Below are 24329 nucleotides of genomic sequence, written 5' to 3'. Positions count from 1 at the left end.
AGGTCGAGTTAATTCTTTCATGAGAGTGAAACGGAGAGAAAAAGACAAAGGCAGAAGCATCCATCTCTCCAGTAAACAGCGTGGTTAAGTCTACAGTTTAATGTGTATCTTCTGTGTTGCATCAAGCCGACCTCGTCTGGAGGATGGCTCTGAGCTACATTTTGCTGCTGGGGTCCAGTTACAGAATATAATATTAATATATATACTATACATATTTAAACCAGAGCCCTTGGTAGAAAATGACAATTTGTACAACAGTGGACAAGATGACATCCATCACCTCTCACTCTTCCAGTCCAGGTGCTTTCCTAATCAGTTCATGATCATCTTCTATACTACCGTCACACGGGAAGCTACAGAACAGCACACTGCTCTAAATGTTGACACACTACACAGACTGGAGACCAGCAGTGGCCTTCTGGTCCAGGATGTCGTATACAACGCTAGGAAATGATGCTCTCACATCATTTGAAGAGACTGACAGGTGAGGATCATACCAAAACCAACGGGAGGGGGGACTACTCCGTGTGCTTGTGTGTACTACTCCACTAAATACCACATTGATATTGTCGACACTCTTTCTTCTACAGACAGGCAGCCTGCCGTCGTCTACACAACGATGAATCCATGTTAGCACTATAACGCTTTACGATCCAAAGAGCCTAACAGTCCAAACATGGCAAGAACTCAACGAGACGATGTTGGGATGGAGGAGAGTCTTTGTTCAAGGGGGCATCAACCTCCTCTCAAGAGAGAAGCTGTCAATCCAGAAACTGTACAAAGCACAACGCAACTAGTGAGTTTTTTTTCATGTGTGGTCCAGAAACCGGAGTCCCGGCTTCATTTCGGTCCGCTGAGAAGCTGACTTCAGCTAATTGTCTGCCTTATCAGGTGTTAGCGGCTGTGGAAGATGTGTAAGATCTCATTAGTGTCCACAGTTTGGTGTCCCAGCTGCATCACAAGTGTTTGTTTGATTCAGCCGGGGACGACCAACAGCGGGGGTGCAAGGATCAAATTAATGGTCCTACAAGATCTGGTTCGCCCCCGGCGGCCGGGAGTTGCCATCATCCCCCTGCTCTGATTGGTGTTTATAGAGGTCACATGGCATGAGAGGGAGGGGCTGTCCTTGCTCGGCCAGCACGGCCTCGTAAGGTGGCGCCGCCTCCGGCGGGAAGGAGATGGATGCGATGTGTTGATGCTGCTCCTGTGGGCCCTGTGGGTACTGGGATGGGGAGAACCAGGCAGCGCTGGCCGACGTCCCTCCGCAGTATGGAGACGGATCCTGGCTGGTGTTGTCTGGCTGCTCCTCCTGCTCCGCCCCTCTGTGACAGGGGTCCAATAGGGAGTAAGGAGGCGGGTCATCTGTAGGGATGTAGATCTGAGTCGAACCTGAGCCAACACACTCATCGTAACTATGGAGATGAAAACAAAACACGAGATGGTTAAAAATGTGGTGATGTTATTTCCTTCGGGCTTGGATCAGCTAGTAAATAAATAGCAGCAACTGGGAGCAGTGTTTAGTTTTTGTTTGGTGATCTCCAAAGTTTGGATGGATCTTTGAGAAAGAAGCAGCTGTTTTTCTTGCATGCCTCCACAATGGAGAATCTGAAATGTCTCATAGGCAGAAAATGCATGTGTTTGTGTTTGTTTTTGCCGTACAAAGCAAGGCTTTGAGTTTGTAAACTGGCTTTTGCTGTTTTTAAACCTAGACCCAATTTACTTCAATACATCAGGGATTTACTTCATTCACAATCAAGGCATGCAAGAATACAAATACATTGAATTCTTCAAGAATTCAATGTAACACAGTGTTACTGATACATATGATAATTTGTGGGTGAAGTTGAGCATTTTGGTAAGAACCATCCAAGTTGGTTTACTTTTGGATTCACTTAACAAATACGATGTTTTGTTCCCTTCTGCAACGATGAAGCCTTCTTCTCCATAGCAACACATGACACTTCTCAGAAATGTGCCTTCCTATAGAATAAAAACTGATGACAGAGCATAATAAAAAATAGTATCATAAAATAATCCAAGAGTTATGTCGTTTTCTGAATACAATGCTGTTGCTCCATTCAGACGCTGCTACGTCACACCTGACTGATACATTGTGTTCTTACAGCTGAAACGTTTTATGTAACAACAGGAAGAAATACCCGTCTCACCTGCTTTCATGCCCACTCATCTACACAAATCCATCTTTGTCAAAAATAATGGACCCCATAAAAGCATGGAGTAAATTAAATTATTGAAAAATATGTGTGGGTAATATCCCTCTGACAGAGTTCATCTAAATAACCACTGGCTTGGTCATGCGCATGTGTTTAATACTCCCCTCAGGAGATTCCTCTTTTCGTGTTTGAGAGGTCAGAGGTTCAGGTTCAGTTACAGAGCAGCGTGCCAGAAGCGGGTGAGGAGTTAATGTCTTGCTCAAGGACACCGAAGAAAACATGTTGTGCACATAAAAATAAACTACAGTAAACTTTTCCTGAATAAAATACATCTAACATGGTTCTTTGTACGCTGTTCCTGAGAGTTCAAAAGCTCTGCAACTTAAAGCTGGAGTAGGAATGTGACACATAAAAGTTTGTTACGTTCATTTTCTGCTTTTTATGTTAACCAGCCAGAGCTAAAGGGGGCAGGAAGGGGGGATACGATGAAGAGAAGAAGAAGAAAGACACACAGAAAGCTATGGATGGCGAGGAGAGACACTCCTAGGGTCGGGAGAGTTACAGTTATATTGCATACAACAATATTTGTGTAATAACTCTCACCGCCAGAGGGGGGAGACAAAAGTCCAGCTTTAAAAATAACATGCACAAGAAAACACACATTTGCATGCTCAACACAAACATGTTCAAAGATAATAAAATGATCATATTAAGAAATGCATACACTAATTTGATATTATGACATATGCAGCTGAACAAAATGTCTGTTTTATGACAGACTGATGACTGAGTTGTTGATACTCTGGTTTTGGACATGAGGTGAAGCAACACAACCAATTGGGCTGACAAATAGAATATATTCCTTCTTTTTTTCTTTTTTCTGGACTTTTAAAGTGGATTTTTAGAAAAGATTCTGGAAAAAGCAAATTGTGACATGGGTTATGTGAACAAATAACATTGCACGGTCAAGATAATAATTACTACTAATTAATACTTCTTTCTTATAAGCTTCACTTAATGTAAATTTCTTTTGGTAAAACTGATGTTACACTGCATCAACGTCTGTTTAACTAGCAACACTTGATCCAGGCCGCCTCCTTCCCTGATGAACTCCTGTTACCTTATACCGACATCCTCTCTCAGCCAGATAGACCAGAGAACATATAAAATAGAATAAAACTAAATAGAAAATGGAATTATAAAGTTTGTGTGTGTGTGTGTGTGTGTGTGTGTGTGTGTGTGTGGAGCTAATGGTAGATGATGATGGGGGCATAGGAAGCAGTAAATCAGTGTAACTCAATCAGTGTAGTAGTTAACTACATCAGTCTGGTACCACAGTGATGCAAGTGTGTGTGTGTGTGTGTGTGTGTGTGTGTGTGTGTGTGTGTGTGTGTGTGTGTGTGTGTGTGTGTGTGTGTGTGTGTGTTTTACTGTACCCTCTTTCTTTCGTTTGAAACTTTCTCCGTCTTTCTCACCACCCTCTGTGAGTGTGTCCAGCTGTTTTAAAGCAGCGTTAGACATCTCGAGTGTGTGTCTGTTATCCTCTTTCATGTGTGTGTGTGTGTGTGTGTGTGTGTGTTTGCAAGCTATTTTAGCCTCAATGTGAGAATGAGGGTCAGTCAGAAAGACCGAATGTCCGCTGCACCCACTTCTCGTCATCACGCCCTTCACGCACACACACACACACACACACACACATTTTGGTAAAATTACTGTTTTTCTGGTAGCTTTGATGAGCGCATACAGCAGCTGTTTCTCTTCACAGCAAACACCCTTATACCACACATGTGCACACACCAAAGGATTGAGGTTTTTTTTAAAACACATTCTCTTTAGCTTTGGGAAAACTGACCTTGTACATCGATGCCAGTATGAGGCGTGCTGAGGTGAAAATTGGAGATGTAAGGAAAGTGTGTGCTGGGTGTCTCAGAGGTGTTGTCACACACTGAGTGTCCCTGTGTCTTCAGTGTCTCTGGAGCTACGAGCTGCTCTGCTCCCCCATGGCCTTCTCCTGTCTGTGTGTTTCTGCAGAAACCTCATAATGAGTGTGTTGTTTTGCTTGTGTGTGCTCTGTTAACAGTGTGTGTGTGTGTGTGTGTGTGTTAGCGAGGTGCGGCTGAGTGTTGATAATTTGTCTCCTCTGAGACAGATGCTGGGAGTTAAACAACTGCTTCTGTTTATCTGTCCGTCTATGTGTTTGTCTACTGCCTGTTTCTGTGTCATATAAATTACACGTTAAACAGCGTTTGTTAATTAGTCAAAGATATTATGGCTCTGGCAGGGTAACACATTGATGTGTTGCATGCTGCTGCTGTCCTAGGCCGTGGCGAAACCAGCATTGGACTTCTTGGGCCTGAAGCAGTCAAATCTCAAATCTTTGTGACGGAGGAAAAATTTAAATCGTGTGTGTGGACTGAGGCAGTGGGTGGGGCTAACGTCCTCTTGTATACAAGCTCAGTCAGTGCAATGCAGCTTCTGCTCGGCTGTCAGCTGTCATGTCCGACTAGCGACTGTACTGCTCTGAGAAAAGTCACACCCACAAGGCATGGTTAATGAGACGGATGCGTGTTTCAAGACGGGTCGGGACAGCGCCGCAGACCCTCTGATGCACTAGAGGACAGTCTAGGCCAGTCGCCCATCCCTCCCTGCGGTGAGAGAGGGAGCAGCTAACATTTAGTCCACGGCCCCTGGAAGCGCCGAGGTCCAGGAGAGGGGTGCTGTTGAGCTCTAGGGCCACCTTAAAGCTGAGCCTTTAAAGCAGACCGGCTATTGGCGAAACACGGAGAAAATGGGCCCGGCAAGAGGCAGCCAACATCAGGGAGAGTTGAATCCGCCAGGCAGATGCAGTGTAAATACAGTATATATACAGTTTATCATGAAACCATGGCAGGTCTACCATGACTGTAGGTTATTAATGGGAAACACTGGATTTGTCGTGGAAAACAGGAACTGTGCGAGTTTTTCCTGTTGCAGCACAAAATGTTTGAGTTAGTTCGCCGACATCTCACATCCTGTGATGTGACTATAATTACATTATTATATCACAAAGGCGATGCTGAAGCGATAAATTGTGTGTCATGTGACATGAGTACTTCATAGTGCTGGAAAACCTGGAAAGGACACTTTTTCTTTTCCTCAGCCCAGACAACTTATTTACCAAATTCTAACAAAGATGCTTTGAAGGAAACACAATGCCTTCCGGGTTGTCGTTATCTAACGTATCTGGCAAGTCTTGAAAATGTTTAACATATTCAATTTGTTTTCCACACAAATATTCATTCATGCCGTACTATAACCTTTCAACCTTTAAACGTATTTATGGTTATCTTTAGGCGCTCACAGCACTTGGTTAAGGCGTCGTTATGTGCGGTCGATAAATGTTGCGCTTCATTCACTTTAAAACAAAGTTGCCACTGTGGTTTAACAGATATTCGCACACAGAGAAGGCTGTCAGACCCACGCAGGTCATGAGGAAGGGAGGACCTCTGGCATTTATTCATGTATTGGTTGTGACGCTACAGAGCTGAACAGCAGACGCCTCTACAGCATCGAGCATATGGTCTGAGCGTGTGTGTTTATGTGTGTGTAAAGCTGGCATGTCCCTGCTTGTACCACTGTGAGGTACTTGCCTGTGGAGTTAAAGGACCGTATAGATGCTGCATTCAGTGTGTGTGTGTGTGTGTGTGGTGGATCATGCCAAAGCGGATCTGATTTCTCAGCATAAAGCAACTCACAGGATGAAGCCCACAGTTACTAGACTCGACATTTGAAAGAAAGTTTTGGAGATGATATTGAACAGAGCAGCTTTTTATCAGATCACACCAGATCATGTGTCTCTGTTACTGTATTCCTTTGCTGTAAATTTGCCTTCTTTGCTTCTCTTTACGTCACAACATCTGTGGCAAGATGCAGGACAACACTCCTTGCAAAGTCCTCATCCTTGCTATCTCATCGTATCATTTCTGCTGGAGTTCACTGTTCCTTGAACCTGCTGTGAGACATCCTGACCCGAGGACACTCTTCCTGCCTTCGTCATCGACTGTTGGTTTTATGTGGTGGGTGTTTCTCAAAGTCACGGATGCTTCCTTAGGAGGACGGTTCTTCCAATCAGGTCCACGGGTCAGTGCTACTCTGATTGATAATATCTTTACTAACGTTACTGACACAGCAAGTGGACTCCTGATAAATGATATAAGTGACCACCTACCTATCTTCGCTATCTATGACTGCAAATTCACTGTGAGGCAGACACCGAACAAAACCATATACATAAGGGTCAGAACTGAAGAAGGAATGAATACACTGAAAAATGAACTACTGAGGAAAAACTGGAACAATGTTTACAATGAAACAGATGTGAATGATGCATATGATTCCTTTTTGCAAATATTTAAAACACTGTATGACAGACAAAAAAAGACACCCAAATCGGAATAAGGAGCAGAAACCATGGCTCACAAAAACATTGATAAACGCCTGCAGGAAAAAAAATACTATGTACAGACAGTTCATAAAATCAAGGACGGCCCAGTCAGAAGTGAGATACAAACGGTATAGAAACAAGCTAAACAGCATCCTAAATGATCGCAAGAAAGAACATTACAGCAATCTACTAGCAGAAAACATGAAGTATACTAAAAAATTAGGGGATATTCTAAACAACGTGACTAATAATAAAAGTACAAAACCAAACTACCCTCCCTACTTCAAGTATAACAACATGCAGGAGGATAACCCGGAGGTCATAACAAATAGATTCAATACATTTTTTGTAAACATCGGGCCAGAGTTAGCCAAGGACATTCCTGACTCACTCCCACTACACTGGGACCACTTTGATAAGGATGGAGGCAGAAATCCCAGCTCAATGTTTCTCACACCAGTGAAGGACACAGAGATTAGACACCTGGTCAACAAATGCGTAGCTAAAACTTCTACTGATGTTGACGACCTGGACATGAGATTAATCAAGGAAGTATTAGATGGAATCATTTCACTCCTGACATACATTTTCAATCTGTCATTTCAAACCGGGACGTTTCCCACCAAAATGAAAGTTGCCAAGGTTGTGCCACTGTTTAAGAATGGTGACACACACGAGTTTACCAATTACAGACCAATCTCAATACTGCCACAACTGTCAAAAATCCTAGAGAAGCTATTCAACAATAGGCTAGACAACTTCATCAACAAACACAAATTGCTATATGACAGCCAATATGGTTTCAGAAGGAAGAAGAAGAAACATTCGACTGCCCTAGCTCTAACTGGGTCTGTGGAAATCATTACCGACGCTATTGACCAAAAACAACATTCAATAGGAATTTTCATAGACCTGAAAAAAGCATTTGACACCGTTAACCATATTTTAATAGCTAAACTGGAGAGATATGGCATTAGAGGTGTAGCACTGCAGTGGGTCAAGAGCTATCTACACAAGAGATCCCAATATGTTAAAATAGGTGATAACACATCGACTAGCTTGGACATAGTCTGTGGGGTCCCACAGGGGTCAGTTCTGGTTCCAAAGCTGTTTATAGTATACATAAATGATATATGCAAAGTGTCAAATATTCTGAAATTAATATTATTCGCGGATGATACCAATATTTTCTGTTCTGGGAGTGACTTGAACCAACTTGTGGAAACAGTAAATCAGGAAATGGCCAAACTTCATGTGTGGTTTAATAGAAATAAATTATCACTTAATCTTGGAAATACTAAATACATGCTATATGGGAAAAAAGGCTGCAACAACAGTACTAACATTCAAGTAAACAGAGTGAATATTGAGAGAGTCCGTGAGAATAAAGTACTGGGAGTGATTATCGATGACATGTTAAGTTGGAAGCCACACATAGCACAATTAAAAAGGAAGTTGGCCAGGAGTGTGTCCATACTTTGGAAAGTACAAAACATACTAAATCAAAACGCACTTCATCTGTTATACTGCGCACTAGTCTCTCCGCACCTGCAATACTGTGCAGAGGTGTGGGGACACACATATAAAGGCTCCACACAGCCCTTGTTAATTCTCCAAAAACGAGCTTTGAGAATCTTACACTACGCCAACTACAGGGCACACACCAATCACTTATTTATCGAATCAAGAATACTCAAACTATATGACTTAATAAACTATCGCACAGTACAAATGATGTACAAGGCTGCTAGAAAAAGCCTCCCTCACAACCTGCAAATACCTTTCCTAGAAAGAGAGGAGAGACAATCTTAGAGGGAACATGATTTTCAGGCAAAGGAAGGTACGAACTACGTTAAAATCCTTTTCCTTATCGGTCACAGGTGTTAGACAATGGAATGTGTTAGAAGAAGAAGTAAAAAAATCAGCAACACTAAGTGTCTTCAAGAAAAAGTATGTAAATTCAACCGTTGACCGGTACAGATTATTGCATGAGAGTTGATAAAGGTCTGAGGCACGAATCAGCAGACACGGTGTTGTGACGGCATGGGAGCATAACTAATGAACATTCTGTACCCAAACAATAAGTTGCACTGGACTTCAGCTCTCTATACCACCTACTGCTGTAACATGTTCTGTCAAAATGTCACAAGTAGAAGAAAATGTTATGTCAAATGAAAAATGCAAAAGATAAGAAAATAAATAAATAAATAAATAAAGTACAGAGGCCAGACGACACTCCTTCCTAGCATTTGGATACATTGGAATAGTCCAGCGCGTGTGTGATAATCGTGAGTGCAGGCAACGATACTTCCACTTGAAATACATACGTTTCAAAGTATGTTTTGTTGCTGCCCCCGTCCACAGCAGTATGTTCTTTTGTCCTACTGATGTTTCTGTTTCTACAAACTGTCCATCGTCATGACTCATACAACCCCAATTTAAAAAAAAACATCCATTTAAAGGGATAGTTCGGAATTTTGGACATAAGACCTATTTTCCAACTCAGCCGGTGTGTTCGAGACGTCTGGAGACGTTTTCACGAAATTTCATTCAGTTCTTCTAGTTGCCGAGTTCGCTTGTGCTATGGCTAGCGCAAGTCAATCGTTCTAGTTAGCATGGCATTAAAAACACTCATACTGACTCCACAGTGCACCCGAGGCAAATCAATTGTAACGGCAGACTATCGATGTACATATCTGTGTTGATAGAATGTTTGAAAAAAAAAACAACCTTGCATTTTTTTTTTAAGGATTTATGTCTCAGCAGCAGCAGCAGCAGCTTGTCATACTTCCTAGTAGGCTATGGCAGCGGTGGACTGATATCACCTAGCGAAGTTACCGGTTCTATAATAGTTTGTTTACCTGCTGTCATTGCTACAGACGCAGAGTAGCCTGCAGTGCTAGTTTCTTCAATCTCACAGAAATGGACACTTTTGGAGAATATACTGAAACTTTTGAAGACTCTGATGAGGAGTTTTTTTTCCACCCAAATCCAACCGTACCTGTACGAGCCTGAATATACAGAGGAACAATTGCGCGAGAGGGATGCTCAAAGGGCAGAACGCGAGCGTCTGTGGAGACCGAGATAGCCCCCGCTGGAACTGAGAACCGGGACCGAACAAACGGAGACTGGTGGTGCCAGGAGGGAATCCCCCGCAACGCGTCCGAGGGTTTATGGTTCTCCGGACGGAGCAGAGGTTCTGGTTCACGGTGCGTAATTGTGGGTTGGCTGGGCCGTGGGCTGCCCAGTGTTTGCGTGAGGTCCAAGCGCTTTTCACCCAGGTCTGAGGGCATGAGGCCGGACAATTCGGCCCTTTTCGATTGCCTATTTACGGGCAGTATTTCGGGCGGCGTGTCTTAGAGTTTTGAGTCCGACGGAGAGTCTGCATGTGTGGATTCGCGTGGCCGTGTGCTGTCCGGTGTTTGTGTGAGGTCCAAGCGCTTTTCAGACAGCCTTGGGGGCATAAGGGCCGACAATTCGGCGGGAAAACATCTCCAGACGTCGCAAACACACCGGCTGACTTGGAAAATAGGTCTTATGTTCAAAATTCTGAACTATCCCTTTAAGTAATTATAAATAGCTTGTTGTGGGAATAATAAGTAACTGGAAATCACTGAATTTCAGTGTTACATTTTTACATTTACACATTTTTAAATAGCACCACTTTCTTTTTCAATGCAGTGTTGTCTACCACCAAACAACTTGGGACAAAAATACGGAAGCGTATTGCATTCACTTGAGTAATTTTTTTTTGGTTTGTTTTTTGGAGTAATAATTTCTGTTTTTCTGAGTAATTTATTTCTTTGGTCTGTTTTTCGGAGTAATTTATTTCTTTGGTCTGTTTTTCGGAGTAATTTATTTCTTTGGTCTGTTTTTCTGAGTAATTTATTTCTTTGGTCTGTTTTTCTGAGTAATTAATTTTTTGGTCTGTTTTCCGGAGTAATTAATTTTTTGGTCTGTTTTTCGGAGTAATTTTTTTGGTCTGTTTTTCGGAGTAAATTTTTTTTGTCTGTTTTTCTGAGTAATTTTTTTTGGGTCTGTTTTTCGGAGTAATTTTTTTCTGATTTTCTGAATTTTTTTTTTTCTGAGTTTAGACAGCATTTGAAACAATAGACGCATTTATTCCTTTGTGAAAGCTCGATAATGGAGGCCAACATGACCGACTTGTTTAGTTTGATCAAGTTCTACTTTGATCTGGGATTAAGACACTGGGAGATAGTCCTGTCTTTGAGTCATATAGATGGTATTACCATAAGTGTATCCACTTTACGCAGGCACCTGAGGACTTTGCGGCTGAATAGCTGAAGATGGGGCATGTGTATGCAGGAGTCACTACAGGTCCATGGGAGTCACTTGCAGGTTGGAGGTTCTCGCGGGAGTTCGAAGTATCGCGATAATTCAGAAAAAAAATTACTCCGAAAAACAGAAAAAAAATTACCACGAAAAACAGAAAAAAAATTACCACGAAAAACAGAAAATAAATTACTCCGAAAAACAGGAAAAGAATTACTCAGAAAATCAGGAAAAATAATTAGTCAGAAAAACAACCAAACAAAAAAAAATTACTCAGAAAAACAGACCAAAAAAAAATTACTCAGAAAAACAGACCACAGAAATAAATTACTCAGAAAAACAGGAATAATTACTCCAAAAAACAAACCCAAAAAAAAAATTACTCAAGTGAATACAATACGCTTCCGTACAAAAACACACATGATAACTGTTTTAGTTAATGCGTCCAGCTCCCATCAGCAACCAAGCTCTGATGAATACCAAATGGCAGACAGACTGTAGCTGGTGAATGCAGAGGTGCATTAAGCAGCTCAAGAGTGAGATATTTCCCTCAGGAGTTGTTAGAGAGAAACACAGCTAAAAGGTGAGTAAATAGTGTTATCCATCAGGTGCCCAGAAACACAACTACAAATTATTGGTAATATAGCACCATGTCTCATCTTCAGTATAATAACTTCAATAACAATGTCTCATTGTGTCTTTTCTGTTCCTTGAAATGCACCATATACACTGAAGTTATGACTAATAATAATTAGGCCACAGATTGTTGTAATACCGCAAAGTGGGCGATACAAACTATGAATGCTGCTTTACATTGAAAACATTAGAACCAGTATTTAGCAGTCAACACGCATCTTTCAAAACATTGTGCAACAGTTTACCTCTACTTGCTCCCCGTTGTGATCGCACAACGCAAACCAGAAAGCAATGAGTGTGTATGTGTGTGTGTGTGTGTGTGTGTGTGTGCCAAAGCTGCCCAGCTTCTCCCTGAGAGGAAGCAGAGGCTTTCAGTCTCCACAGGTGAGCAGCTGATCCGTGAGTTTTTCTGGGAGATGGAGATTGTGTGTGTGTGTGTGTGTGTGTGTGTGTGTGTGTGTGTGTGTGTGTGTGTTCGTGTGTGTGTTGGAAGCATAGCATTCACAGTCTCAGTAGGTGAGCTGTTGATCTGAGTTCTCTGAGTTTCCCTCAACCATCTGGGGCCCACCAACACACACACACACACACACACACACACACACACACACACACACACACACACACACACACACACACATACAGCATGGCAACAACTACCTGCATGGTGACAGCGTACCAAACAATGGCTTGTCAGCATTATGGTAAACAAAATGTGTGTGTGTGTGTGTGTGCGTGTGTGTGCGCGTGTGTGTGTGTGTGTGTGTGTGTGTGTGTGTGTGTGTGTGTGCTGGCTGCTCTCCCATGGTCCGGGCCAGAAAGTCCGGCTCTCATACAGGCCGTCCAGAACGCTCTGGTTCCCTGCCAGAGTGCTGACGTAGCTCGCTAGCTCCCCTCCTCCTCTCCCTTCCTTAATTTCCTCTCATGATGCTGTGGTGTTTAATGCTACTCTCTCTCTCTCTCTGTCTGTCTCTCTCTCTCTCTCTCTCTGTTCCTGCTGCTTAAGTTGAAGTGAGGACAAACATTGTGCTACGCTTTCTGCTAATTAGCAGCTTCAGGACTTTTTATATCCATTATGGATGTATTCATCAGGCGACTGGCGAGAGCCGTATTAGTGCACGGGAACATTTTCTTGGCCCACATTAGGACCCTGCAGCACCTCAGCAAACCCAAACCCTGCTGCTGACCAGGTGTACACCCTCCACAGATGATGCATCTTTTAGGATGATGCACTTTGTCTGTGTTACACGAGATAGCAGCAAGAACATGACGGGGGCTTTGGTTTAGTCCCCCTGATCACAACCTCAGCACAGACCTTTGGCTGCTGGTTCAACATGATGAATGTGAATGTGCCACGCTATTGAATCAGCATTAATCAAGAGCCACCTAGTACCTATGATCACATGGATGTATGGCATGGCAACCGAGGACCTGCAGTAAACATACTTTCCATCATGATTTCTTCATGGTTTTCCTACATTTGTTGCTCCTTCTTCTTCTTCAGTGCTTTGATGGCAAACGGCTGCACAATGATACCACCGACTGATTACTTCTATGAGGGTATGGAAACTCACACTTTTTCTTAGGAAATTCACTCAATTATTTGCGCTACATTTGCATAGAAACCATTAAAATATTGTGAATACACCACTTAAAGCACCGCTAAGATCGCACTTGGTAAAAAAACCCTGATGAAACCATAGACTATAGACTTTCAGATTGTGGCTGTGTGTCAGATGAACACAGTGTTTGTTATTTCAACTTACTTTCTAAGAAATCGCTAAGAAAACACTGTTAAAAAATAAACCTTATTGTCAAATTCAAACCGAAGAATCCTGTATTTCTATCGTGAATATCATTGAGGACATCAGTATATCTGCTCAATCCCCACATCGATGATGAGATTGTTAAGTATGACTTGTTAATTTTGAAATGTGGCAGCCGGAGACCGGGGACATCGGAAAGTCACAAACAATTGTCTGAGTCAGTAATGAACTCTCTTTTAATGAACAAATAGAAACGATAAGATGCTATCCAACCTCCGATCGATTCATTTAGGTTAAGTGAGTGAATGTTTCTAAGGCAGAGAGGGAGGAGAATGAAACACACACACACACACACACACACCAGGCGAGGGATGTATGTGAATTATTAAAGTTGCCAATTAGACCAGCTGACATTTAGATCAAAAACACCATGACATTGGCCTTTAGCAAGCTCTTTCTTTCTCTCATTCTCCCTCTCATGCACACAAACACACACACACTCACTCACAAAGTGCTCAAACGCTCATCGCTGCACCCTCACAAAGGGCACCAAAGGTAGCAGTGCTCCCTAATAAATGAATTACCACAGAGGAAGGGTCAAGTCAAGTGGACAGAGACCGGAGGGGGACACGGGCTGAATGGTCAGTTACGTTTTAGATTTGACATTTCACGTAATTGGCAAAAGGAGGACTGGTGTGACTGCTTGTTTTTAAATGGACTGCAGCTATTGGTGGGTGAGGGCAGCCCAGGCATCGCATTTTCATTGGGTTTTATTTATTTATTTATTTATATTTCTGAGTATTTTAGCTCACCAGAAATAACCAAGTAAACAATACCAACACTATAAAAAATGGACCTTCTTGGAAACCTGAGGTGAAAGTGCATCCGGATGCCACTTTTTTTAATCTCATGTCTGCACTGTAAATATGAAGCTTTAAAGCGATGGTTCAGAGTAAAATGCACCCTAGGTAATTTCCACCATGACATCCAGCCAAGCATTTTTAGCGATGGTCAGCATTGGTCAAAATAGGGCTGTCAGCCGAATGGCTTAGTACTAGCGCTATGGTACAGTGTGTAAATCTGGTAAATTACTCCACTAATAATGCATGGAATGTTACCAAACTTCTGCAGTAGTACACATAGGGTCTGTACTCACAAAACGAGGCATTTGAAAGTTTGTAAGTACACCAGGAGTTTATTTAAAAGAACACTTGCCTGATAGCTTCTATCCTCGGCTGCTAATGCTAACTAATGCTACTGCTGCGTATACGCCACTTCCGTGTTTACCCAGCCGATGCCGTCACGCGAGAGTATGAAAAAGTTTCGCTGAATTTTTATAAATGCTTGTATTATCAGGTCAACAAGTGTTGACAAGTGTTGACCTGATAATACAAGCCTATTTGTTTGGCTCTAATTAAGTACACTTGTAACGTAAAATGAGTGACGGGCGTAATGTCATGTGACTCTCTGCCGTAGTTATGTCCTGTGACATCGGTGTTCTGAGTAAAAATACTGTGTTTGTTCGACTCATCCACCACCTCCCGCCCTGAAAGGACGGCTCGCTCATAAATCCTGCCTCCGTTGCTTTGAGCGTCTTAATAGTGAGTTGGTATCAAGACTTTAATGAATGCAACATGCCCATACAAGTAGTCTACTTACCGTGGTGGTGAGTCGGGGTACAGGTTGTTGACCTGTGACAGGGTCTCTCTGTATGACTCAAAGTCTAAACCAGGAGGAAAGTCTTCTAAGCAGGTAGATCTCAGCTCTCCTACTGAACCTCCGTAGGAAAAACCATCCAGACCTGCAGAGACAGAGACAAGAATCTGAAGCCACATTTGAATGGAGACAGAAATCATTTGGTGACATCCGGTATTTCAGTAATTGAGGTGATATGCTGTTTTTTTCTTTAGTGTATATGTAACTTGTATACTAAGAAGTAACTACATGACTGTGTAAGAGTCAGAACATAATTATTAGATAATTTAAAGGACAATTGACGAGATGAGATTGTTTTGTTTTTTCCTTTTGCTCAGTGCCTTTAAAGATTTACATTCTCTGGGGAAACTGAAAAGCAACTTATGTGCTTGGATGTGTGTAGGTGTGTCTTGAATTTCAGACCAACATGAGCATGAAACATGTGTGGGTATATTTCATCAGCTATGTGAGAAAGATCCAAAATAAATGGGCCTGAAATGTCTAAACTTAACAGTGTGTTACATGCTACAACATGATGTATGTTTCTAATTTCATGTTCTGGTGACTTCTAATGATTTCAATCTGTGATTCATTTATGGACGTGTTGCTACGAACACACGGATGCTCTGATGCTTCATCGTTTGTCGCCAAGTTGAGTCGCAGACTGACCATAACTGGCTCGGAGGTGTGGGTTTCGGAGTCGGCTGTCTTTGCGCAGGCTGCCGACGATGATGGTGATGCAGGAGAGGAAGAGGACCAGACCTATAACGATCCCCGCCACCACCAGCGGAGACACCAGGAGAGACGCCTCCCCTCCCGACTCCCTCTCACTCCGGCAGTCTGGGTACTCCCCATGGCTCTGGTTGGAGCTCACTGCTGGGAGAGAGACAGGGGAGATCAGGCTTTGTGTGCGTGTGTGTGTGTGTGTGTGTGTGTGTGTGTGTGTGTGTGTGTGTGTGAACATGTATGTTCATAAGTCCAGTATTCACTCTTCTGTAGGCTCTGCTTCTGTTTCCAACAAATCCAGAGGGAAATATCTGTCCCTGTATCTGCTGTAAGTAAAAGATAATGCCTGATTTTGTGGAGGCAACCGTCCGACAGCCTCCAGGTTGACCATTAATTCTTGATAATGGACCCCCAGAGAGCATTATCCGCCTCATAGCATGGTCACTTGCAAAGGGAGAAAAAAATGAAGACCTTTAATTCTATTTTTTTTTCATACGTTCTTCTACCGAAATCTAAGTTTTTTTCACAAGCCATTCACTCTGTTTCCCTGGTAACCAACTGAGGGTTTGCTGGTACGTGGAACAATCATTACAATCCCTGAAGGTTCATAAACTTTATGCTAGCAATATTCACAAGTCAATAACATTGTGCACAGTTGACATATTAATGATACAAACTAGCTAGCCAGCCATGTCGTTGCCCAACGTCATTACAGTTTTTTTTTCTCATTGAGGTGACATTTGCTGGATGGCATGATCATTCATTTAAATTGTAGTAATAAGCGTGAACAGGTGTGTTAAACTAATGTTAGCACTCATCCGGTTGCCGCCTGGCAACAATAAAAAAGGCACAGCACTGTAAAAAGCTGTCCGACAGGGCAACGGTACGTCAGTGCATTTTAGACCTTGCATCTAATATAACTCGGCCAATCTCAACCATAAATAACATTTCATTTTACATTTTGATCACGGGCCAGGTGCACCATATAATGCCGTTTCCCATGTAAAATAAGAAGTAGGATAAAATATACAGTACATGTAATCATCATTAATTAAATCATGTAAATGATCTCAATAAACATTAGAAAAATAAGGTCATCTAAAATCTATAAATATGTGCATAATAAATCTTACATTTGTAACATTGTTCACTGTTTGATTGATGCATATTAATTAACATATATATTGCTCAAATAAATCAAGTCATTCCCTGACTTTTATAAAGGACATTAAGTGACTTATTAATAAATAAATATATTAAAATCAAACATATTAATAAACAATGAAGCGTCTGTCTTCCTGTCCGTCAGACCTTGTGACAGTAGTGCACCAGGGGGTCGTGTTACATAACTGTTGTCTTGCCCAGCACACATCGGACCCCCTCCGTCTTCTCTCTCCTTCTCTTTGCAGCTCTCATTCCCTGAGGACTTATTCCATTTCAGTGTGTGACAGATAATTAGAGCTAAAGTCAACACACGCACGCACACACACACACACACACACACACACACACACACACACACACACACACACATCCCTGTACCTCTATCTTTGTGAAGACCCTGATTGACATAATGCATTTCCAAGCCCCTTAACGATCACAAGTAATGTCTGATCAAAACCCTGAGCCTTACCCTAATCTAAACCTAATTCTAACTTCAACCTCAAAACCAAGTCTTAATCCTCAAACAGGTCTTTGAAGATGTGAAGACTGGCCAAAATGTCCTCACTTTCCAAAAATGTCCTCAATCCCCACAAAGTAGCTAGTACAAGAACACACACACACACAGTCTCTCATCATCATTAGATTAGGGAACGATCCTGTTCCTCTCCGTTTCTATTAAATGTCTCATCCTGCCTGTTTGCCGTCTGCCTCTTTATCAGTCTCACTGCCAGTCACTGTCTGTCTTCATTCACATCACAGCTGAGAGAGGACACACATGTTGGGATGCTGTTCTTCATGCCCTCCTTATTGTATGTGACACAAAGCCGATGTTTCCTCACAAAAATGAAGAGCACAAAGCTGTGTGGAGTCTGATATTTAAACTCGAGACCTCATGTCATGTGATGCAGGAAGTGCATCATTAACATGGCGAGAAGTTGGAGTAAGTCCATCCATCCATCAGATGCCCTCAAACTTTCACACCTGAGACATCACATTCCCCTGCTCACCTGTGTGTTCTTCCCCTCATCAGCCCTGCACTATACAACCAGCCTACTTCCACTCATTCCAGTCCAGATTGACAATTATGCTTTTTTTGTTGTTGTTTCCTTGTGTGTTTGTCTGTGAGTCATGCTCCTTTGAAACACCATTCTGGAGGGTACGGACCAGTAACATATTTGTTTGGTTTGGAGGACTGTTTTTGGCATCAAATCTGTGCAACATCCTATATAATATATCAGTAGTCATCCAAACAATCAAGTGAGTACCTGCAGTCTGAACAGTTTACAGTAATATACTCAAGTGTATACTGATTTTTGTATTTTTTTTTAGTAGTTCGGTGGGCTTGTGCTTTCGGGTTTTCCTGTCTTTCTGTATGTATGTCCCATTTCTCCTGAATGTGATATCTCAGGAACAACTTCAGGGAATTTCTACAAATTTAGCCCAAACGCCTAGCTGGACTCGAGTATGAATTATTCGATTTGGGTGATCAAGGGTCAGTGTGACCTCACAAATGCCGTTAGGCAAGAATTAATATGCTAATATGACAATTTCACACAAATGTCCAATATGATTAAATGATCAAGTAATGACAGACATGGATGTAATGTTACTGATTGACATACAACCACAAGGCGGTTGTTACGTGGGAGTGTTTTTTGTTTGTTTTGGTGTGTGTGTGTGTGTGTCCTCCCTCTCCCTCCTAATTTTCTCCAGGCTGCTGCTCGTGAAGCTGATTAAGCCCCACCTTGGCTTAATCAGCTCCAGGTTAAAAGGCAGGCAGGAGCTCCTGGTTGCCTCTCTCTCACTCATTTCAGGGTTTACTCCTTTTTCCTCAAAAGGAGAGTGATTACAGCGCACGTTTTGTTTTGTGATTTGGATTTGGTTTGTCAGTGCCCTAACCTTTGTTGTTTTTTTGTCCTTTTACATCGGCCTCTGCCTGTTTTGTGTGGCAAGCATGTTTTCTGTTTAGTGACCTGAGGGGTATTCAACCAAACTCGCTAATTAAAGCGGCGCTTACCTGGTTAAGCCTGGTTAGAACTAACGCCAACTTCCACTTGCGGCTAAACCCATTCCATTAACGCATTTCAGCCGCGCCTTGTTGAGGCTAATTCAAGCCAGGTTAAAGTTGTCTTGTGTTACGCCGTTCACGGGATATGAAGCCAGACCAGAACCGTGAATGTCGAATCATCGAGAAAATGGCAGAAAAGACCAGAGCAAAAATTATTGATGGAACTGTATGAGGAGTACAAACCCATCATAACCAAAAAAGGGAATACTGTAGTGATAAATAAAAATCGCTCGGCAAGAATTTAATACGGAAGTACCGTTAAGAGTAACATGTTCTAATATAACACTGACTACGATTTCTCTAACGTGAGGATAGTGTAGAGGTAACGCGTTGGCTTTACACGCGGCCGGCCACGGTTCAATTCCCGAATATGGAACATTGTGAAACATCTTTCTTTGGCCGGATCTCTCTCTCTCTCTCTCTCTCTCTCTCTCTCTCTCTCTCTGGGGGCTTTAAGTTATGATATGGCCAGTCGGTGTTAAACAAAATAAACGATTTATTCATATTTTTTAATTGCAAGCATGTATTTTTAGACGCTTGATGAAAATATAGTCTGTTTGTACTTGATATATGTAATTTTGGTAATTTTTGGTCTTTCACGTGATGAAATCACGAGGACTAGGCTTGGCGGAACCTTCTGCTGGTACAGTTGTTTCCGACAGACAGACTTCTCTGAAACTAAAGTAAGCCTGATGGTTAGCCTGCCCCGGAGCAGGCTAGTTTGGTCGGATGAACTCCCATGGTTACTTAGCGGAGAGTGCCTCAAGTCACGTTGATGGAACAAAACTCTGGCTAAAGGTAGCGAGGCTTATCGAAATTAGCCCGGCTTTGCGCTTAGCGAGTTTGATGGAATACCCCTCTGCTTGGTTACTTTTTGTTTGTTTTCAATGTTTCATTAATAAAATTGTACTGACAATTTCTTTCAACAAGCGCCTCCCATTCATCCTTCTGACCCTTAACGTCAATGGTTACTCCCGGTTCCGTATCGGGGCGTAACAGCGGTAATGGAACAGTCATGGTTCTTGGTTCTGCATTACAGCAAAGATATGGAGGAACAAAATGTATTTCTGAAACACCGTTGAACTACTGAAATGTATGTCGATGTTAAAGCAGACACTCCAGTTGGGCCATAATTTCCAGAGAAATCATGCATTCTCAAAATTCAAGCAATGTCCAAACAAACAACAGGGTGGAACAACAGGAGGACAAAACTTTGACTGACCCAAGAAGCAACAACATTCTTCATGTTGCAAGACATGGTTCCTGCTGTCTCCCTTTGTGTCTATCACTGCTCTGAATATAAAGCAGGAGAAACAATAAAATGACAATATCATTTTCATTTCAGTCTCTTAGTGCTTCTCTGTTGCTCATTTCTCGTGTCTTCCCCCTGAACGCCTCTGTAATTCTGTTGTCTGCAGTAATTTGGTTTCACACACATTCCCAAGAAGAGGAAAATGTTCTCTCGCAGCAAACGATTCCCAGCAGCCCTCTCTGCTCTCGCTAACGTCTCCTCTCTCACACACTCCGTTGTCTGCTCTCTCTCTCTCCTAACATGATTTTCTCTTCATTTTGCTTCTCATCTCTTCCTCATAAACTCTATTTTCTTGTGTTCTCTCCAGAGAGAACTCCAGGAGGAAATCTATAATTATATAGATTTAAAGTCCCATAAACCTTGCTCCCTTTGTAACATAGACAAGCAACAGACAAACTCTCATAATGATCTTGGTAGTGGCGCTAAAGATGGAAATGTCAGCCTCTCCGTTGTTATGAAATGAGACATTCATTTTCCCAAGATGATGAATCCTATTGCCTAGCGCCACCACAAGTTTTGCATTTCTGAATTTGAATTGAAATGAATGGTCAGTCGTGCAATGATGGCTTTAAAAGTATCCTCATACAACAGTTTGTATGATATCTTATAAAAAGTTGTTGGGTTTTCTGCATTTTACTACAGATGTCCAGTAAGACAAGCGATCAGTTGAACAATTTCTCACTCCAATGTGTCAAATATTGCCGCTTGCTCAGTGCTAAATCTTCAAACTATGACGCTCTGCAAACCCCTCTAGCATCACTTTTGTCAATATATGCTTGTCACATGCATAGTGTCACAGGAAGTTAGGTGTAGACAACAAAACCACTTAGTTAGGTTGAGGAAAAGAGAGTGGTTGACATTAACTTCAATAATGACTCAATGATGCAAATATTGTTTCACCTTCTAACGACTGACATGACAACTGACTTTTAGTGTCACACGGGCCCTGGACCGCAGTCTCCTGGAGTGAGGTAGTCCCCCCCCTGTGTGGACTACCTCACTCTATCTGTTGCTCTAACCATAATGCATTGGCTGGGTGTGTCACATACAAATGCTCCTACGCTAAATGATGCCAAGATGATGCCATGGCAGTGAGAACGGGTTGATCAGTTCGCCTATACAATCCCCTGTACAATCCCCTGTACAATCCCCTGCAGTGTTAACACAACTACTTGGTTAGGTTTAGGGAAATGACGTGACAACAAAGTCAGTGCTGACTCGTGGTTTCACATGGGACACAAGCTGTAGCTTAATGGGTGAAAGTCTGGTGTTCATAGGCCCATCCATCCACCCCGACCGCCGCTATGCTCACTATGTCGCATCTCATATGAATTATAGTGCATTACTTTCAGTAGGTATAACTACTAGCAGTGTGTGAGAACAGCCTGAGAAATTAACCCTACTGCTGCTTTCTTTGGACAACGTCATATTAAGCTACTTGCTGCTCTTTGCCAAAGAACTGGCTCCGTGTTTGTGGCTTCATGAGCTCACTGTCCTGTAACTGCCACTTGCCAAAACTGGCCAGCAAATGTCTTTTCTGTTCTCTCCACTTCAGTGTGATATAAGACAGAGGAGGAGAATTTAAGAGATACAAAGAGTGTAATGATGGTAGAGAGGAGAGGCAGCCACACAGGAGAGTGGGGAAGAAACACAGAGAGTGCAAAGGAAAGATTGTTATAAATGGTGATAGTGTTATATTTCAAAACCCCCGAGGGAGCAGGACCCAGCTGCAGAGAGAAAGCAGAGAAAGAGGAGAGAAATTGTGTGTGTGTGTGTGTGTGTGTGTGTGTGTGTGTGTGTGTGTGTGTGTGTGTGTGTGTGTGTGTGTGTGTGTGTGTGTGTTCAGTATTATGAATTGCTGAGTGTAAAAATATTGGCCCAATATGCCCATCCCCTGAAATAAATCAGTGAAAATGAACAGGGGGAAGCGGGTGAACAACAAACCTATACATCTTGAGACGTCGAACGTCACAAAATGTCATAAATATTCTGTGACTCATGTCGTCAACATTTATGATGTAACCGATAAACCCAACAATGTGATCGAGAGAATGGAAATCATAGCCGCCCGTCTCACGGTCTGTGAGATAGTCACAAAATTAAATCTGTTGGTTTGGCGTGCAAATTGTCCATTTATTTCATGTTTCTCAGCACGAAAACAATAGATAACAATTATTGACTGTTTCAAGAACCGCTGTGAGACCATGTTGGACATATGGTACCGCTTGTGATCCTCAATTGGGTACTTGGGGACTCCGGAGGTAAAACATTTGTATTATTTCTAGAAGTTGTGAATTCACTTTGACCCAGGAAATCTCTAGAGCCAGCATTAAGCAGATCATTGTGGTATTTCATCCTGAGGCTTTTCTACATTGGCTTCTACTTGTTCAGTGCCTTGCTCTAAAGCGCTTCACAAGGGCACATAGTTGCTGGCCGTGCACATGAGAGACATACAGTGATCTCCACTGCTTGGCTATCGCTGCATGTGAGAGAGTACGTGCTATATGTTCATATATAATGAAACAGCAGCAGTGCTAACTCACTTTGACAGCTTGTCACTAATGCTTACTGTTGCACATGCACCGCCTCATACAGCGTAGACTGTAATGTGCTAGAAAATGTCCAATATCAATTCATGATCCCCACGTTGACACCAGCCTGAAGCTGGCCATTGACCCGGGGCAATTACAGCCCTGAAAGTTATTAGGAGTCATAGAAAAGTGTCTTTGCATTCTTTTTCAGCTGATAAACACAAACTGGTAATAGAGGACTAAACCTGCCATTATAATGAATAAATAAATGAATAAAATATTAAAGAAAGAAATGTAGAAATAAAAAAACTCAAATAAATGTGCATGTTAATGTGACAATCCAAAGTGCATAAAAATATAGTTGAATAAATAAATAAATTGTATTTAATGATGCTGCACAGTGGTGTAGCGGGTAGCACTGTCGCCTCAAACCGAGAGGGTCCCGGGTTCGATTCCCGGGTCGGATTTGAGTTCCTTCTGTGTGGAGTTTGCATGTTCTCCCCGTGTAAGCGTGGGTTCTCTCCGGGTTCTCCGGCTTCCTCCCACAGTCCAAAGACATGCAGGATGGGGATAGGTTGATTGATGACTCTAAATTGCCTGTAGGTGTGAATGTGAGCATGAATGGTTGTTTGTCTCTACATGTTGGCCCTGTGATAGACTGGCGTCCTGTCCAGGGTGTACCCTGCCTTCGCCCAATGACAGCTGGGATCGGCTCCAGCCCCCCCGTGACCCTGAATACAGGATAAAGCAGGAGACGATGGATGGTATTTAATGATGTAATTAAATATTTCCTAATTTTTCCCAGAAGCTAAATCATCATCAGAACAATCACCGATGGGTCCTGAGATTGGGACGTAAAGCCGAGTGTATGAAAACAAATAGCTGATGTAATGCTGATTGTGTTCTGTGTGCAGCCTTTTTCTCTGGGAGGTGGCAAAACCACTCTGGACACTGTAAGACAAACTGTAGCTTACTGAAGGAGGAGCACACAAAGGATGTTAAAGAACTTTTCAAACAAAAATATAAGTTGCTCACTAAATAATTGTGGAGCTCGACCTGGAGAGTAGCGTGGTGCCTGAAGTGGAAATAAAGCAGAAGGATTCTGGAGAGTCATAAGGAGGATTAATGTAAATAATGTGTGAAATTAAATATGGAGCATATCATTTGAGAAATGAATCGTTATGGTATGTTTTGTTATTAAAAGGTGCATCTGCTGGGCCTCGGGCAATGACAAATGGAGAGGTGGACAGGCAGGGGAAGACAAAACTATTTGGGGTCAAAGATCAACATATTGGTCCAAGATACTGTATAGGCCTATATGTACGTGTGCGTCCGCCCAGATTGGAGAGTCACTAGCAGTCTTTTATTTTTAGGTGTCACAAGCTATAAAGGTTAAGAGCCTGTGATATTGACTGCTGCTGCATACGCTGCATCACTTTGTACATTAGCTGCATACATTATACAGAAGCATCAAGCAGCCACTCAGATTCAATCTGACAGCTTGTCGTTATGAGTTACAACCGCCCTCTTTTCAATATGAAATA

General features: G+C 42.3%; 1 protein-coding gene across 3 annotated transcripts in view; it reads right to left on the bottom strand.

The window, feature by feature from the left end:
* Positions 1-695: 695 nt before the first annotated feature.
* Positions 696-24329, bottom strand: part of bean1 (brain expressed, associated with NEDD4, 1) — a 48848-nt gene continuing 25214 nt past the window's right edge. For 2 of the 3 annotated variants that reach the window (XM_084021701.1, XM_084021702.1), the window contains 3 exons: positions 15654-15857; positions 14949-15090; positions 696-1412 (listed from right to left, as the gene is read on the bottom strand). In XM_084021701.1, coding sequence (XP_083877827.1) covers positions 1025-1412; positions 14949-15090; positions 15654-15857 — 734 coding nt within the window. In that variant the 3' untranslated portion in view covers positions 696-1024. Of the gene's footprint in view, positions 1413-14948; positions 15091-15653; positions 15861-24329 lie in introns of all 3 variants that reach the window. The other variant, XM_084021700.1, reaches the window with a different exon arrangement.

Source organism: Eutrigla gurnardus (assembly GCF_963514095.1).
Source record: "Eutrigla gurnardus genome assembly, chromosome: 11".
Lineage (NCBI taxonomy): Eukaryota > Metazoa > Chordata > Actinopteri > Perciformes > Triglidae > Eutrigla > Eutrigla gurnardus.
The sequence above is the reverse complement of the archived record's forward strand: the minus strand, read 5'-3'. Positions and strand labels throughout refer to the sequence as shown.